The sequence below is a fragment of the Trematomus bernacchii genome, unplaced genomic scaffold (genome assembly GCF_902827165.1).
Source record: "Trematomus bernacchii unplaced genomic scaffold, fTreBer1.1, whole genome shotgun sequence".
Classification (NCBI taxonomy): Eukaryota; Metazoa; Chordata; class Actinopteri; order Perciformes; family Nototheniidae; genus Trematomus; species Trematomus bernacchii.
Window position 1 is genome coordinate 3,424,481 of NW_022987662.1, and position 19,462 is coordinate 3,443,942.

The window sequence follows — 19,462 nt, forward strand, 5'->3', positions numbered from 1 at the left end:
CAAAGCATGTGTAAGTGCAACAGAGCAGGGGGAGGACAGGCGGAGAGCTTGTCCAGTGTATACTCTCAACACCAATATGTCAACAACCCACCGCTCCCCTACCCCTGGCCTGTTTCGGTTTTTATCCCTCCCTAAGTAATTAACACTTTTCGCACAACACATATATAACACCACAGTTTAACATGCTTAGGGTAGGATCTGTTCCTCTTAGGCATGCCATGTAATGTGGCTGTGCTGTAGTATTGTGTACTGTGAGCGTGTGTTGCTCAGTGTTTTTATGCGACCCTCCCACCCTTTTTCTGAGTCTACAGCTTGGCAAAACCACAAGTGACTAACCAGAAGCTTGGTTAATGATGCGTGAATCGTGCAAAGTAACACACAAGCAAATCCATCTGAACAATCGGGAGTATGCAGAGGCAAAAACAAACACAAGCACACCATAGCTTCCAAAGAAAATAACTGGGATCATTCATCTGGCATCTCTGAAGCTCAAGGGTTCCCCACTGTACATATGTAGGTATGTCAAGTTTGCGCATGTATAGGAATATGAGGATGTGTAGTCTAAGCCCTCTCTCATTTAGGGGGGGGATTGTTTTACCTGTTGTGGATCTGAGAGTTGAAGTGACAGTGGAGGATGTCATTGAAGGCAAGCAGTCGTCATCTTGGGAATAACCAGCCTGAATTGCACGGAGGTAACTGTGGCTTCGAGTGCGGAACGAACCAGGCAGGTCCAAGGCTTCCATGGCCTGGGATTCTACTTCACTAAAAACGGACTCGCAAACTGACTCAAACTGGCCATTGATCTCAGTCTCACTCACCTGAGAGACAAAAACAGGAATAGCAGTCCTTAATTTTTCCTCGTCCTTTCTCTTTCTCACTTTGATTCTTCCCCTTTGCACAGCAAATATGAAGGAGTGTTAGCGTATGGAAATGCCACTGTCATTCCGACCTTAAACTGAATAAATGTCAAGATCAAATGGAAAAAAGGCAGATGACAACAGAAAACAATCAGAAACATTTTCAGTTTGTGTTGTAAAACATTGCATTCACCACATATCCCATGACTAAGATTGACTGTATACTGTGTTACTTAATGATAAATAGAAGAAACACTAGCTCTAGCAAGTCTCTTACAAATCTCCACATTTCTTAAAACTGACACAAGATAAAATTCATGTATTCTTCTTAAGAACATGCAACACAATTTCTGTCTCTGTCTACATAATCATGTATTTTCAGTTTAATAAATACTTAGGAGCTAGGTGTCCCTAGAATTTAAGAACTATTATTTTGTTTAGCACCAACAGGAGTAAGCTCATTGTACAACCATTATTTTGGACAAAACCTCTCCTCCTCTTGTTACCCCTTCTCCTTATCGAAGTTGTCTTGCTGTGTCACAAATCGTCATTGCAACCACCTCTTTTGCGACCATGGAGGTCCGAAGTAGACATGCACAATTGTTCCAACTGTTTAAATTTATAGCAGGGAATGAAAAGGTAATAGCTGAAAAGGTTGCTGCGTTGTGGTTAAACAGGAAGTTACTGTGTCTCTAATCCTAGTATCCAATTCCTAACATTAGTAGTAGAAAAATAAGCTCCGTTAATCAAAACAAACTGCTGCTTTTGGCACCGCAGCAGTAGAGTGATGAATTGTTTATAAGTGCTCTCTTCCAGATCTTCATGGGCCAAATCAGGATAAAGGCTATTGGATGTGAAACTAATATCTTTTTTTCTCAATTATGTACAATTTCACGGTTCTTTAACACGAAACACTTAAAGAAACTAACCGTTAACAACAGAATAATGTGTCTGAAGCTTATCCAGAGGTAGACTATCCGTTAAATTATCAATTTCAAGTCCACAACAGCACATTAATGATGCCATCAGACTTCAGTTGAGACAGACATAGCTTGTCTACTAATCAGCTGTGGACCTCCAATATGGACACCTGTATCTGTCTGGATGTGTAAGTCCTCTACGCAAAGCTACTACATACAATACAACATAAAAAAAAGCTCTCATTAGTGTCTCCAGGTGTTGCCTCTGTGCGATGTATGTGTTTAAGACTCACCTGGCTGACGCAGCTAGCCTGACTGAGGGTGCTGACGGCGCGCATGTAGCTCTGGTTGCGAGAGCGGTAGGGTGGGGGGTGAAAGGAGGCAGGGTCCAGCGTGACACTAGGGTGGGGTCGCATTTCTCTTGTTTGCAAGTGGTAGCCCTGGCTGAACAAGGACAGGGGGTAGGGATGTGGATACGAGTGTACAGTTCAATATCCAGACATGGAACATCGCTGGATAATTATATAATTCACAAATCTATTGGCTAGAATGTATCTAATCTACTCTGAGTCTTCTGTGTGGTAGTAGTTCATGTTTGAGCTTTTTTGATCCAAAATGAATCAGCCATCAAATGACTCATATCTAGTACTATTTTTAGTGACTTTTCAGCTGTAGTTTAGCTCCAAGTGTCCTATGAAAAACAGACTTCTATCACTATACTGTAGGTGAAATGTGTATGGCTTTTCTCTGGTTCTCAAAAGAAACAAATTAGGACTTGGAGCCGCAATAATACCAGTTTGTCAGAAGCCAAAAAACAAGGAGGCTGATTTGTTTGTGAACCAAAGCTGAAGTGGGCTTTTGGCCCCCTGCGATGATCCTAACAGAAATAGCACTGAGTGGCACTAGGGAGGAGAGGTGCATGACGCCTCCCCAGGTTCACCAAATTGTGCTTTATCTGAAAGCCACACTGCCTGAATAAAAACACCGAGAACAAAAAGCCAAAAGTTAGTCAAAGCAAACTGAGCAACAGTAAGCATAGTGGGAATGTGAAGGTGAAACAATAGCATACTCTACTGTAGGTCACAAGTTTATTCTTTTCCTGGATTTCCATCTTCAAAAGATGCATGTCACCAAAGAGGAAATGCATGTCTGGAAATAATCAAAGAGCAACTAAACACCACCTGAACATCTTTGCTGACCTGCAGTGGAGTAGGAAGATGTACCACTACAAATAGACCCTACTATTTCAAGGAATCAGAAATATACCCAACTCTTTGCTTTACTACCAACCGAACACATCTCTCCTACCCTCATACAGGGTGTCTTACCATTTCAATCAGTAACTTTAATTGATATCCTTCTGTGTGACTATGATTTCCCCCCACCTACTAAGCCCAGGTACATTTCATCCTGCTCTCTTGAGTCTGACGTTGTGTAAACTTGACTGTTTTGCTACAGGTTTGTACACAACAATATGATCAAATGAGGAACATTGCTTTTGTAAGATGTTGGACAAATATTGAAACTAGCAGATGAAAAAGGTCACGCAAACAAAACCCATTTGGCACTGCAGCATTCAGCCGAGTACTACTTTACCCGATCTCATGAAACATTTGCCAATCGAATACTTTGCCAACAATGCTCAAGAGCAACTTGGTGAAGTGGTTATAAAACAAGTAAGTACAGCCCAGCTCTAAATAGCCAGTGATCTAAGCTGGCTGGCATAAAATGATGTAAGAAATGATAACCAAAGCTCTACTTCCTTGTTGCCAAGCAACTTCACTCCGAATCATGAAATAATGTAAAACCTCTTCAAATCTCAGCTGAGCTGCATCAGCAAACGGCAGCTTTACATGGAAAGCATCTAGACATAGTGAGTCATTGTTAGAGGGGTCAGATTTAGTGAAACAAGTAGGCTGGGGCTGACGGTAAAAATTTGAAGTAGGTTTATAAAGAAAATCTTTAAGTCTAGACATTTTACAAACTTTTTAAAAATGATTTAGAAACCCAAATGCTCTCGCTTTGAACACATCTACTAAACACTGAATATGTTTTTACCACTGAGGTTTTGTTTCAGGAACATCATGTAGTTAGAAGTTGAAGTGCATATAAGTTGTACATGCTCGATTTCTCTCTCAAATTCATATTGCCAAAGCATGAATTATTCCATGTGGTGCGAGAGCTGTAGAAGTGTGTGAAATAGTTGCAGTACGCAGGGTTTTCCTCCGATTTTTTGGGGGATTAGGGGTACTGTTGGGGTGGGGCTTTGGGGTCCTCCCTTGAGAACATTTGTTACCTTTGTCCAGATGCTCTCTACTTTGTTTTTAGCGCACCGTAGCAGTAAAATGGCAGAGAAAACCCAGGTACTGACAAACTATAATTCCTCACTTTGATTAAGTGTGCTGATCAAAGGCTTGGAAGATATTTTTGTAGCATTGGTAAAGCTTGACAAAACCAGCACCTGCACCAACACGTAATTTCTGCGACCATAATTGTTTGTGTGCATTTATAAATGTGTAACACCGTGAAGCTTAACCTTATCCATTTCTACTGACCTCAGTCTATGAACCCTTTTGCAGCTAACTGTGTCAGTCACTGTAGACAACCTTCCAATATCTGACTCCTACTGTACAACTCATTCAAGACGCACTGAAAACCAATCTGATCACCTTCCATGCAATCATTAATAGCATCATAAAAAGCTGTTCATTGTACTCATAAAGCAACCATCAATATCTGAGCCATTTCCATTGATAACAATATATTTTCAAAGAAAATAAGGAGAAAGGATCCTTCTAACATGGGTTTAAAAATAAAAGAGTTACAATACATTGAAATCTACACAGCTGTAGTGTGGACATATTGGGCTATGCAGCCAGGCCTACCTTTGGGAGTCTAGATGGGGTCTCTGCATGGCTGATTTGAGGACGAGAGCATCTGGCCGAATGGCTTTCTGTGGGGAGGTCTTAGGGCTGGCGTCAGAATCCCCACTTTCATCTTCCACCTCTCCCATAGCTTTGACATAACTACTGCTGCGCATCCGCCGACACGGGATCTCATCATCCCCTGGGTATCCAGCCCATTCATCCTGGGGCACCTGTGGGAGATAAAACACCTTTTATTGAATACTACATATTCATAATCCTATGAAATATTTACTTGTTTACCCTACATCAGAGATATATTATTTGCAAGTACAATAGGGCCCAATTAGCCAAATGGGTGTGAGAAATGTATCAGACAAGTAGTCAGATAAGCTCTGGCTGTTTTTTTTCCCTAACAATAAATTAAGCTGATTTACAACCCTGGTTTCAAGCTGCACTTCATTTGATCCCCCTCGGAGCCTGGGCTCTCAAATTAAACCAAATGCTTAACCTTAGTCCACCCACGAGAATCTCAACGTTAAGTTCCTGTCTGCATGATAAGGCACTTCTTATCATTCTTATAAAAACAGAATGACAAACTAAGTTAAATGACTTAAGGAGTAGCTGTCAACATGGGCCACTACTAGAGGTGTGAATCTTTTGGTATCTCACGATTTGATTAAAAAAGACTCGTGCTTATTTTAGGATCTATTCTGGCATGAAACTGAAGTGTGTGTGTGTAACCTATAATGAGGAGTTGTTGTGTTTGGAAAAAAGTCAAGTGATTTCAATAATCAAAAGTTCTACAAAAAATAAAGTTGCCTCTACACAAATAAAATCGATGTGTATCAGAATTTAACAAATAAATTGATCACAAAATAACACTGTGAAGCCTCTTAAGGGCCTCTTTCATTATTATGTGCAATATTGTAATGTGACAGTGATTCAAGCTAGCTTCTTAATTAGCTTTTTCTCAACACCTCTGCCAGCTGGGTCTTTCTTATCCTCGGAGAGTCGTGGGTTTCACACTTCCGACAGCATCAGCTGCAGTTTTTTTTTCTGGACTAAACACAGAACTGGGTAACTACAGTGTTATTAGCATGATGTTGGCTGGAAGTGTGTGGGTGTTGGTGAAGGCTTTGTCCCTTCTGTATGCCTTCAAATAGTGGGTGGGAATAACAAGGAACACTGCCTCCTGGGGGGGAATTGGTCATGGCCTGTGGGTTTAAAAATGCTGTGCTCTGGGTCATTAGCAGGACCTTAGCAGCAAGGCTTATGTAGTATATGTATGTAGTAATATAGTAGGTGTGTAGTATGTTTTTATATGGGTTTCCCTCAGATGTTCAGATGTATTTGCTTAGTCCAAACATCTTGATGATTGTCAAAGTATAGCATATCAACTTCTATCAAGAAATTATTATTAATATTAGGTTTGTCAGTTTCCATTTGGACCAGGTCAGCAGTATGTCAGCACATCATTTTAACAACTAGACAACTTTGATATTATTCACAACTTAACCTTCCATTCATTAATGTTAATAAAGTCAATGTTTGTGGTTCGGAAGAAAATGAATATAGAGAATTCATCAGCATGTTTCGATGGAGCTCAAATACTACTTTACATCTGCACGATCATCAAACCAGTTGAATGGAAAGGGTGAAAGAACCTTTTAGAATAGCACTCGTCTTTCAAATCAAAACATGAGCATACTTAATTCAAGGATTTGTAGAAACAGATTAATAGCATTTCCTTCACACTCTTGGCGCTGATGCAGTTTGTGTGTTTTTATGCTTGCACAGCTAAGACTGCCAATCATTGCCCTGAAGCTTGGGCTGTAACTTTTAAAACGGCACCATGTCATGAATGCCACAGCATTTCTGATAATACAGAATAAATTGCTCTTAAAGGTCACCTATCATGCTATTTTTAGGCAATACTGTAGCATAGGTCTCAGATATATAAAAATATATGAAAAACATGTCTATGAAGTGTTTTGCTCAAAATACCAAACAGATCACCCATTCTAGCCATGCCTCATATCCCTCTATTTCACTTCCTGTTTCAAAAGTGCTGATTTTATGTATAAAGCTTTAAAAAAAAAAAATTGATAAAAAAAAAAGGAGGGGGCTGAGCTCATGCGGGACCCGGCAGCTACTGTCTAAACTAAATACTGCGGTGATGAAACGCCATATCATGGATTATCAAGGATTCTTTCTGAAACAGTATGGAGCTCAAAGGCTTTCTCTCTTGCCGGTTATACCACAAGGTGAGTTCCTTTTTATATCCTGCTTCTTCACACACATGCTCTCCAGTACAGGTTAGCTCTGAGTGTTAGCGATGCTAATGTAAACACCGACCATATTACATCCAAAACAGTCAGGCATTGTTTCTGATAGCAACGTTTCTGATAGTACCGTGGGTGTAAAGCCAGCCTACATTTCCGATATTACGTCATATCGGACGCAAATCTGGATCAGCTCCGTTGTAGCCCCGTTTTTAGAGATTTGGGTACGGAGGAAAAGAGAGGGTTTTATTTTCTGACGCTGCGTGAGTTCCCCGACACACCGGGGACACATCTTGATGTACTGTATAAAAGACATCAAAAAGTGCATTTTGCATGATAGGTCCCCTTTAAATTAGCTTTGACTGACAGCAAAAGGGGCACAGCTTTAAAAAAAATGATATGCAGTACCACGATCTAATCAGAAACTACAGAAATCATCAGCTTTCAAATGTTTGTATAATCACAGCCATAACATAATCTAGTATGAATATTGATGTGTGTAAACTGTGACTATTCTTAAAATGACAGCCTCAGGATTACATAGTGATTAAGTGATTGCGTGCTAATTACTGTACACTGCGGTGGTCTACACATAAGTTCATGTAATGAAAACCAGGCTGTATTAATCAGATTTTGATGTGATAGAAATATAGGTAGAATATGACTACCTGCAAAAGAATAGAAAATGAATGGTTTTGTTTTTTAAATTGGAGTGATTGATTGCAGGCTTAAACATATAAAAGTATGTTTTTTTTAAGATAATGATTCAAGAAGTTATTTGTAAAATCAGGATGGAACATTGTGATGCACAATATCTGCATTGAGTCTCATTTAGAGACATCATTTCAAATCGAGATCGTTTCCATTTCCGGTTTGTGATTGATCTGTAAGATTAACAAAACACTACTTTGGTTTGAATTTGACTGTTGAATGAGACTGAACTGTGATTAATATATGTCAAATTATTCATAGGATTTAAATCAATGATCCCAGACACGATGAGGTTTTGTGTTCCTGAAGATGGTGATTTACAATGGCAATGTGTCACCCTCTACATGCTGGGGTACAGTATTGATCAGTGGAGCAGTGAGTATAACACAGTGTTGGTGTGTGGGGCAGCTGCTGCAGTCGTCCCAGTGGACCGGCAGCCTCAGCTCTTGAAACAACAGCCCCAGGCACAGGGCTGCCCCGAACGCTCTGCCACTTACTCACTTTACCCAATCATCTGCTCTTGCTGTTTCTCTGCCACAGTGGATGAATTAATCTCACACAAAGCAGAGAGGCTGATACCCCCTTTGTTCACCTAGAGGTAGAGAAATGCTTTCTCCATCACACCGGGTATAGGATGTGTATTTTGTCAAATGTGTAACCTTTTTTTATTTGTTATCTTTAAGACTTTTGTATGCATGCTTTAGGTAACATTAAGCTGTCTTTGGCTCTTTTCTGCTGTAACAATGTAAATGTCCCCTCTGGGGGACTAATAAAGGTATTCTGATTCTCACTATCGGTTCTGGTATTTCTTTTAACACCCAAAATTCTCTCTGATTTGACGGCTCGCTTCAGTGGGGCAGACGGGTGGAAGACTTGACAGCATAAGGCACTTAAAGTGATGAACATGTTTCCGCTCTATGGGAGGTGGCAAATGGGAAAATATAGAGGGATTTAGAAATGCTAATAATAGCACCTGTGTCTTTACAGCATCATTAATCTCGTATATTTTACTCTGATGTGTTTACCGAATGTTTTTGTAGTCAAGATGGAAAGGGTTCTGAAGCATTTAGACCATATGCTACTATCTCTCCTTTATATCCAAAAAAAATGAACTTCTTTTCGCAGCTTTACCCATTGACATTTTGCTATCCTACAACAGCAGAGTAGGGACATGAGGTTTGCTAATATTGTGATATTAGGCAGCATCTTTGTGTCATGTGCTTAAAAAAAAGGTAGAAGGAATTAGCTGACCTGTCTTCCTTTAAAAACCTATCAGTAAAACTATCACGCAAACTAATCTGCTATGCATACATTTATTCTGTCCCACATGAGTGGAATAAAATGCAGCAATTGTCTGGAACCTTAATGAATCAGGTTTAAAGACGGCAATAAAGCAAAAATAATAATGTACCTGCTTTTGCACGACCATTGATCGTCTGGGGCTGTAGTTAACAAGCTTCTCCCAATCTCATTAGCATTACCTAATGTTAGTGCTCATTTGATGCTTCACCTGAAGTAACATGTTCAGCTGTGCCTCTGAGGCAGCTATACAGGCAAGCTGTTTTGCACCATCATTAGTTACTTCTTTACACTGAGGATACTTTGTACAAAAATAACCTTGGGATGAAGCACATCCTTGCTGTAGAAGGTAATTTGGTACGGCCATGTACTGTAGCAGACAGTATTGTGTGTCTCTCACAGAATAAAATGACATTTACAAACTAAGAGAACAATTTCTACTTTCTAAGTGAATGTGTACCGTAATTTCTTCCCAGAGTTTGCTGATTAGTTGTTGGAATGATAAGATGTGTGATTTGTGACCCTACATTAAGTCTACTTAATTCTGAAGGAGATTTTAAAAGCTTAGTCGCCTGCTTGCTGTAACTGCAATGAGCAAGTACAGGATGTTAAACACTCCACTTGACTGATTATTACCCACTTCAGTTCTAGAAATGTCACCTGTGTCCTGTATTTATAGGGAAATGCTCTGCTGGTCTATTCTGGCAAACAGTAACACACTCTCTGAACGCACGGGGCCTCACAAGACATCATTTGTCGCAATGGCCACTGTACATTATATGGAGGACAGCAGCTTAACCTTTAGGGATATACAGCAGATTCTTGAATAGAGACATCAAGAGGAGACAAGGTTCCTCCCCAGATAATCTTTTTTAATTATCTGCCATTGCCTGGGAGATTTCATTATTGCACTAAAGCACTGCACTGGCTACATTTCAGACGAGGAAGGGCAAGAACATATGATTGATCTAAGCTAGGTGATTTATGGAATGCAGGAGACTTGCACAGAGCGCCTTAACTGCATGTTTTGGACTCTTTCTCACCTTGAAAACATCCTATGAGATCTTGGGACCAGGCCAAACAGTTACTTATTTACACTTTGTTTGCCAAGCTTAACCCAGTTAAAATAACGTTTTTTCTCTCAGACAGGTGAGCTGCTCCATTTGGTGATAGAACGAATTATATAACTAGCAAAAGTAAATCCTAAAAATGTAAAGGTTACAATATACAAATGCAAATTAATAGAAAATGAATGGTTTGTTTTTTAAATTGGCTCTTTGGACTTGAAGTGATTAAACAGGCTTAAACATATAAAAATATGTTTTTTTTAAGATAATGATTCATGAAGTTTTTTTGTAAAATCAGGATGGAACATTGCGATGCACAATATCCACATTGAGTCTCATTTAGAGCTCACAAGACATCATTAAAACTCATTTCCGGTTTGTGATTGATCTGTAAGATTTTCACAATAATTTCACCATGTGCAATGGTTACTCTGTTTGACATAAGCTTTACAGTACTCTCATGTCATCACAGCAGTTGTCGGCTATAACAGCTAGCCTGCAGTCCTGACACTTGCTGAAACAAGGTGATGTCAACAACTTGCCCAACGCAGACATCTCCTCCTCATCACAAGTGAGCGCAGACCTAAAGACCCCGACACCTAACAGATAGAAATCAGATGAGCAAACAGAGCGTTGCCCACATGCCTTAGTACAGCTCTCTCCTCACGTATTCCTCTGAATAAGGCTCTCAGTGTGGACACACTCTGTGCAGATTGTGCCCAAGTGGCAGCTGCAGGGTCTCAGCCTGCTGACACATGAGCTTGTCAAAAGCCAAGGAGAGAGCCTCTGTATTGACAGGCTTTCTGTCCCCATTGCACATAAACAACTTCACTTTGTGTCTGTGTGTGATTGTGCACTTCACATAGCATCAAAGTGCATGCACTGGGCAAAGATCCAACCTCTTCTGCAATCCTTTTTTGTAAGCATGGACAGAGATGTCTCTTTGTATGAAAGCTGCAGCATTCACTGCAATTATTCAAACTAAATGATCACGACAGTGCATGGATACTAGAGCTGCAAAACTAATCCAAAATCCCAATTGGGGCTGGCCAAATATTCAAATCGCAGGAGGTTGAACATTTGTTCCAGGCCAAATATGTTTGAATATTATTTTGAATTAAGGATTGTGGTGCTGCATTGATGTCCTGGCCTACAAATCACATTCAATGGACATAATAAAATATCTCTGTTCGTAAACCTTTAAAAAAAATCAAACCATGATCTTCATAAATATCAAAATCTTTCCATGATAATGAGTCATCCTGAATGATATTGCAATAGCAAAATCAGTCAATATAATTGCAATTAGTTATTTTTTTCAATAATCTGTATGGGTACAGTGTAACTCAGTTTTCAATTTCCTGTAGTTGGGTGTATATGCAAGTATAACGAATAACTTTTAGGCATTATTGGTGATGTGCGAGGACAAGAACAATCCTGACACAATTTGAAAAAGGGCTGGAGCAGAATAAACACAATGTAATATTAAGACATACATACTAACCCCTAACCCATTCACAGGGGGAGTTGGGCCAAGCTTGAATATCAGCCAATCACTTCAGCTCTGCTCATCTTGATTCAAGTAGAGTACACATTTTTCCAAAGCAGAGCTAACCCCTAAATATGTTTTTACGACTGAATCAAGTGCTGCATATTAAAAGTTAAAAGAGATTGAATCAAAGAGCCATAACCTCAAATACTTGGCTTTTGGCCTAGTTTTAGAAGTCAGTGCCTGTGGGATAGCAAATAAGAGGCTTGGGAAATCTGTGAACAACACAATTTACTCCTATATTAGTGTGCAACCTTCTACATCAACTCTGCCTTAACAGTATATTATTTTAGTTTAGACCTCAAACCTGTGTGTTTTCTTCACTGTAGTCTATCTCCGGTAGTCCTTTATTCTCAGAGTCTTACACCATGACATTGATTCTCTCAATTGATTTCTACATCTTAATAGACAATAGCTCCCTGAGGGGACTACACAAAAGGGAATCCTGGTTAAATATATTGGCTCACACTGGACACTGTAATTGCCCCCAGGAGAGTATTAGAATCAGAAGTGGAATCCAAAAGGCTTCCCTGGCTGGATTTCTGATCAATACATCAATCATTGCATTTACCTCAGACAGTTCTCTATAGGGATCTGTGGATATCGATCTCAATTATTGTTTGTTCTATTTTCAGATAGTTGATGTTCGTTGTATTGTCTGCCCTTGAACCCATGAAATTCCGCCTTGAAATATGTCTTAGGCCAGTTTAACTTTTGCAACACCTCTACTGAACGTATGTCAAGGTTGCATTGAAAATTGATTATATGTATACTAACTGGAATTGAGAAGAAAGTTTGAAAGTGAATTTTTCATTTCCTAAATTGCTATAAATTAAACCAATTATTGTATAAACTATTAAGCATAGTGATATCCCCATAGATAGTATAATAGACATGTCTACAGACAGCAACAGATCCTCTCTCTTAACTCATAGCTAACTGTTCATTCTATTGCAGAAAATCTCTACTTATTGTGAAACAAATCACCAGTTTGGTATATGGGGAAACACACCAGCAAAAACACATTCCTTTTATCAGAACCTCCTGAAACAAAAATGAAGTGTAGCACCCCATACCTGCAGGTAGTGACATGTCCGCGATGACTTGAGGTCCGAGTGCTTATCGAGATTTAGCGATGACTTCCTGTACGCCTCCTTGGCCTGGCTGACTGTCAGTGTCGACCAGGAGCTCCTCTTCATGAATTTGCCCTCGGGCGCCATGGCCATGCTCTCGCAGGCCATGCACTTGACATCATTGTTACTCTTAGAGGTCTTGAGTGACAGGTCTCCAAAGTGGTGGCTGTGCGTGGATTCTGGGTAGTAGTGGCTGACGGGTTCGCCGTGGTGCCGCGACATGACACTGGGTGTGCGGTAAGTGCTGTCACTATCGAGGTTGTCATCTGAGCTCCACCAGCCGCCAGAACGGTTCTTTCGTTCTTTGCTCTTGCTCCTCTTGCTACCGTGTTTGGTGGAGTGGTGGCCATGATGGTGATAACTTCCTCCTCCACCTCCCATGATATCACCCTTTGTGCCATTCATCTTAGACGATCCCTCCAGGGAGTGGGACTTGGTGAATAGCTTCTGGACAGAATGAACAAGGTGTCTGATGCGGCCAGGACTCTCGCTGCGCTCTGTGGTGGTGTGGGTGCGCTGGTACTGTAAGGTGTGGAAGCCATCGCGGTGTAACGGCATTTGTTTCTCAAACTGGTCGACTAGGTTAGCAGGAAGGCGGTTGCTCTTGGTGCCGGAGAGATGGGAGGAGGCGGCGGCGGCGGCTGCAGCAGCAGCGACGGCTGGAGATGTGGCTGAGGCTGTGATGGCAGCGCAGTCGTCCCGTGTGGCTGAGTCGTAATACTGAGAGCTGTAGTGCATTCTGGGGAAGGTGCTGCTGGAGATGTGGTCAGATGCTGCAGCAGGAGGCATCATGACGCCGGACATCATCATGCAGTCCGAGTGGATGGAGCTGCGCGGCGAGTAGCGGTGGTGGAAGTCCATGGGGCAGCTCTCTGTGGGGCTGAGCAGGTAGGACGAGTGGCGGGAGTCAGAGCCATGGTGAGGGTGGAGGTCATGGACGTGGGGGTCATAGTCCAAGCCATAGGGTAAAGGGATCTGGTGCTGGGAACGGCTGCCCGATAAGCCCTTCATGTTCCTGGCTGGAGGGAGCCGTCTGCCTTCATTGAACTTTCGAGACGGTGACCAATGTGGAACCTTCTGGTCTGTAGCAGAGAAGAGGAAAGAAAGACAAAGAAAAAATAAGATACAAGCGAGTTGGAGAGACTTACTCTTGTTGCTTTAGGTACATGTATATCATCCTTACACTTTATGCTGTTTCCGACACTATACACCAAGGGACCAATGATGCCAGTGAATACTCTTGAAATGGAGAAACTAGGTTTGGTGAGAAGTTGTATTACAGTACGCATCAAAGCATATTTTTCTTACAAAGTATTGAATTTAACTTCAGTTGTTTTCCAGTCCAATGAGGTAAAAAATGTGGATTAACCTAGTATAAAGGAGATAACTGGGACAATAATAACCATGATGCTTTGAATATAGTATGGAGAAGAGACTGTGTCAAATCTTATCTCATCCAGAAAGAAACAGCTTGGAGGTTTAAAAGCTCAATGAAAAGAAACTTGAATTATAATGTATAATTTGTCATAGTTTACTTATCTCCTTTAAGCTATGATGACTTGAATAATTTATAGGAATATTTTCACACAACTGATTTCATTGTTTTCCTTTAGAAGAGTTTAATTTATATCAGGGTCAATACAAAAGAACTTAACGGTAAAAATTACAGAATGATAACCGGTATGTCCTTTAGATATTCATTAGTGAGACATGATGAGTATGAACGATGGAAGTTAGCACAATATACTTGTGTCATTTACCACAGGAAATCCCTCTCTGGTCTTTATTGACTTAAAACACCGGAAGAGTTTTCCAATTTGAAGAAAATAAAGTGTATTTTAAATTACATGATTATCCATTTATACTATACTTTTTTCAAGGATTCAATGCTTTTATTGTCATTCGTACATAGCTACAGTGTAGTTATGTCGATGAAAATCTTAGGTCCCAAGCTCCTCCAACAGAGCAACACAATAAAACAGATAAAATAATGCAAGTAAATACAATAGAATAGAATAGAATAGAAGTAGTGCCATAAGAGTCTATATACAAGTGATACATAAGTTACAAACAGGTGAATGTTATGGATGTTGAATGATGAAATGCTGTAATCCAACAACTGATTATCTACTTACTTACATGCTTGACTGAGAGTGTCATGTAATACAATTAAAAGCAATTTATTCTCCATTTAACTTCCTCTCTGACTGATGCAATAATCCACATTTATATTCCTCTGTGGACTATTGAGATTCAAGACGGCATCTAAAATACGCACAGGTTTTCGACTAAATGAGTAAAAATCAGCAGAGTTTTTCAAAAGCATCTCTGATCATCCTTCCTGCATAACAATTAAAGCCCCCCTCTTACCACTATGTGATAAGAGCTGTAAGGTAAATGTAGAGACAATGCTAAAGCTTCCTGAGAGCCTACCATGCCCCTGTAATTAATTACTTTGAGTTCTCTGCAGCAGGAAACCCCAGTCTGGAACAGTGCACATCGTCTTACATAACATTTGGGATCTCTGATCTCACACCATTTCAAAAGGAGCCAGAAATAAAATTCACAGTTGTCATGGCAACCACTGCTGAAAAATCCGGGGTACTGTAATAGGATTTGCAAGGTTGTTTGGGGTGGATCCCAGTCTCAACAACAAAAAAAGGAGTAAAAAAAAGACATACACAGTATGTAATGTGATACAGAAACTACAGCTTGATTTGCCGTATGGACTGCTGTGTTTGGTGCAACGTTACAGATTGCATTCTGTGGAGTTCAAATGAATGATGAATTTAAGCACAAGCTTGAAGACGGACATACAAAACGCATCATGAACTGCACATTTGATAATCAGAGTGTCTCTCAAATCAGTGTTCCCCACTCCTCCATTACAAATGAATACAATTCAAGAAACACTTGACTAACCCTTAAAATCCAGTGTCAGTGGGATTTGTTGCGCTGCAGGTTTTTACAACCTCACTGAGTAGATGTAATTATTGTTCTCATTTGATTGATGTCTTTTCCTTGCTTCATATTTTGGAGTAACTACAGTAGAATAAATTAAACCCCACTGGTATTCATTAGAGGGTGAAATCAGCCAAATATCTAATTCATTTTCAGATTTAAACTTCTGTCTTTTTGCAGAGCATTTATTTTGTATACTATTAAAACACTGTGTAACTCCTATGAAGCAGTATTTGTAGTGTTGTAGAGCTTAATTGAAATAATCACTGTACAGACAATATAGTACCATCTTTCTGCGTTCCTCTCTTCTCTGTCTTATCTCATTTCCACCATCATCGCTCTCTGTTGTCTGCCTAAATCTCCTTTCACTATTTCTCAAATCCTGCATCGAGGTAGATTACATCGACCGTTGCTGAGGCAACATAATAGTCAAATTATAGCTTTCAGCAGAAATGAACGCACAGAAATAGTCTGTGTATGTACATACACATGCCACGCTGTGTTATGCACAGTATAAAGACATGCCTCATACATACATCACCTTCAAATAATGCATTATTTACCAGAGCAGCTGAGCATCCATCAACATATTGTTCAAATGCACATTCACGTATAGAGAGGATGGAAATTCCTTGTTGAGGCGACTCTTAGCATTTTTCTACAGCAGTTTCATCTGAATGTGTCAGTAGTGCTGCCCTCTACCTACGTATCTATGTCCTCTTTAAATAGCCAATAGTTACATCATACACTCTGTAAAGACGCTCACATTATAGGGTCAATCCCCTGTTTATACCAGTCGTGAACAGACACATTTAGCTGTCATATACCGCTACATGGCAACTTGAAGACTTTGAAATAATGGTGAACAAGACAGGACAGGAAACCTCCATGCTCCCACATAGTGGTGTCTGTAACACTGTCAGCCTGATCTGCATGTTCTCTCTGCCACCACCCCCAGCATTCTGATTACATAAACCCTCTTGAGGCGGATTGATCAGCCCATAATCAGCTGTTTAAAGACTAATCTTTCAACCCAGATTGGTCTCTTTAGCTATCAACCAACTAATTTCAAGTAGAGTCAATATAACAAGAATAGATTTCTGGAGAGACAGAAGGAAGAAACATAAATGCGTACAAGGTGCTAAAATGTTTTCAATCATTAAACAGATGTCGATTACGGCTGTAGTGTAATTATCTAAGAAGCATTCGCCCCCCATTAAGGCCACAGATTAGGAAGCAAGGGTTACTGTTGGTTAAATGTATCTTGATGTATTGCCCGATGAACCAATTGTGTATGTATCTCTGTACTTTCACAAAGTCAATATAAAGAGAAAGGTGAAGTTAAATATAGTCAAAGGTGAGCTTGACCAAAATACTTTAACAGGTCGTTAATCAGAAACTTAAGAGACAATCCTGACAAGAGATCCATTAACTGTACAAATGACTCCCAATAAATGGAGCGCACCATTTTGAGATCTTCTTCGGGCTTTGTTTTGACTTGGCAAATTGATTGATGCTTTTTACTTGAGAACATTGTAACTGGCAACATTTATCCTCCTAGAGAGCTATATCATCCCTGAAGTGATGAGATGAGCTGTCAACTCTCTGTAGTTTTAAATCTCTGCATTGTATTCAAATATGTGTTACAACTCAATATTCATGTCAACACCAACCATCTATCATAGTGAGGATGTGAAGGTGGTGCAGTCAAGTTATAGAGTTAATATCGTATAACAAACTTGGTACAGTATGACAACACAAACACACTCTCACTGTCTGCAGGAGGAGGCTTGTGTCATCCAATATGTGTAGCAGACTGCTCTGCAACCTCTACTGATGCAAAGTGACCAGAGCACTGTTCTCTGAGTGCGGAGGTGGTGACAGGGAGGCAGGGGTTGCAGGCAGGCTCAACAAACAGGTACGAAAAAATACTAGTTGTGTCACAGAGATGAGTGTGGAAACCCTGCAGGCAGTATCACAGGGGAGGGTGAGTTCCTCAGCTCCATCTTCAAACATACCACCCACTCTCCCTACAATGAGCTGATGCAACTGTAGATCACCTTTAGCCTCCAGCTACTCCGCCTGAGGTGAACCATGGAGTGTTTTAAGTGCTTACTTGAACAGACTTCCATGTGGCCACACTGCTCTTACTTCAGATTCTACGAAGTCACCAGTGTCAGTCCCCAGAAAAGGACTGCAGTCTGGTCACAAATAGTCCTCTGTGAACCAACCTGGACTTGAATGGTCTTCACATTTGCTTCAAACTATTTGTATTCCCACCCAACCCAACACGTTTGCAGCTTTTTTGGTCCATATTGTGTCTGTAAATCTGACATCAAGTGACAATATAATCTAATAATATCGGAGGAAATCTAAAAGCAGAAGAAAAAGAAAAGAGGACGTGTGGATTGGGAGAGATTGATGGATTTAGGGGAGAGGATTAAGTTTCTAAAAGGCTTTTGAGAAAATAAGGTGCAAGTGTGTTTCCCTTTTAGGGTTAGGGAAACATCTCATTAAAAGTTGCAATTGTTAGCAAAAGTAAAATAATGAATAAAATATGTTCATGGTGTTGACAACGAATGCTGTAGCTGGCATACTGAATGAAAATGCTTTTAGTAGTCATGATAATGTTTCCTTTTTTTGAAAAGTACTATACTGTACGTTCTATAAATGCAAATACTCCCTCTGGGCTCTTTAAGACCTCACATTGCAAGTCCATAAAACATTGATGAGAGCTTTCCTGTATAGCAGCTTATGCAACAGCTATTGTGGTGCATGATCAACAGGCTGTTTTCGCTGTGCCTCAGTAATGCTTTAGTCAGCACCTGATGCACCCTGTAAAAAAATGTTTTTCCTGACAAAGATGCCACACACTGAGTGGGGAGGGATTAGGGCTAGTGCGGAAGAGAAACAAAAAATTGGGGAAAGCCTCACTGCTTGCTCTGCTCTCTGGGAAACCAGCGTGCTGCTGGCTGCAGACTTAGAGCTCTGCTGCTATGCTACAGTCAGCGCCTGGCCAGCTTTTCCCAAGATGGTTGCATAACTTGGATTAAATTAGGCCTTCCTCCTCCACACCAATGCACGGCTAGCTAATGCCACAGGGAAGAACAGAGCAACAGGCAGCCAAACTGTAGAGCATGACACTGTTGAAACATAACATCATTGAGATAATTTATCGATCCTCGCTGAGACAAAAAAACATCCGTTCTAAATCTATTGTTATTACTCGCCCCAGATTGTTCCCTGCTCCTGACCTCTAAATCAAATACTTGAACTTAGATGTCTGTTGAGAATTATAAGCCCCATGGAGAAAACAAATCAGGTCACTCACAGAGCTGTCAGACACCGTCATAATTCACATTAAATCATCTATCAATGTTCACAGTGACACCGGAGGGCCAAAACAAGCAGATAGTGGATATGACTATCATGAGCAGGACTGCCCGCTTTTATCATTCTCAATCTCTCACAGTCTTGGACAGAAGAACCAATCAGAATAATTTAAGTGTGAATCGAAATTGTCCAAGTTTACCCTTGGCTTATAGTTTAGTATATCAGACCTGCATGAACTAACCTTAAAAAGAAAGTGTGAAAGATTAACTGCCAACCATCTCAATGTAGTAGATAGACAATAGAGAGATTTTAAAAACAGATACAATGTAGTATTAACATATTTGTCTACGTGTACAAGCACAGGGTAACACTGAAGTTGCCCCCACTTAATTTACGGTCTTATTCTTAACCAGTTTTTTCTATAACCTGTGATTTGGTCCATCTCCATGTTAAAATAAACCAATTAACTGAATATTTGTGTAT

At 40.3% G+C, this 19,462-nt stretch overlaps 1 protein-coding gene across 1 annotated transcript in view; it reads right to left on the minus strand.

Annotated features, from left to right (window-relative positions):
* Positions 1–19,462, minus strand: part of LOC117486869 (disks large-associated protein 2-like) — an 86,111-nt gene that overhangs the window by 24,196 nt on the left and 42,453 nt on the right. Inside the window, exons 2-5 of the mRNA XM_034135452.1 lie at positions 12,629–13,767; positions 4,663–4,874; positions 2,071–2,221; positions 599–818 (exon numbers count right to left, since the gene is read on the minus strand). Of these exons, the coding sequence (XP_033991343.1) occupies positions 599–818; positions 2,071–2,221; positions 4,663–4,874; positions 12,629–13,767 (1,722 nt within the window). The remainder of the gene's footprint in view (positions 1–598; positions 819–2,070; positions 2,222–4,662; positions 4,875–12,628; positions 13,768–19,462) is intronic.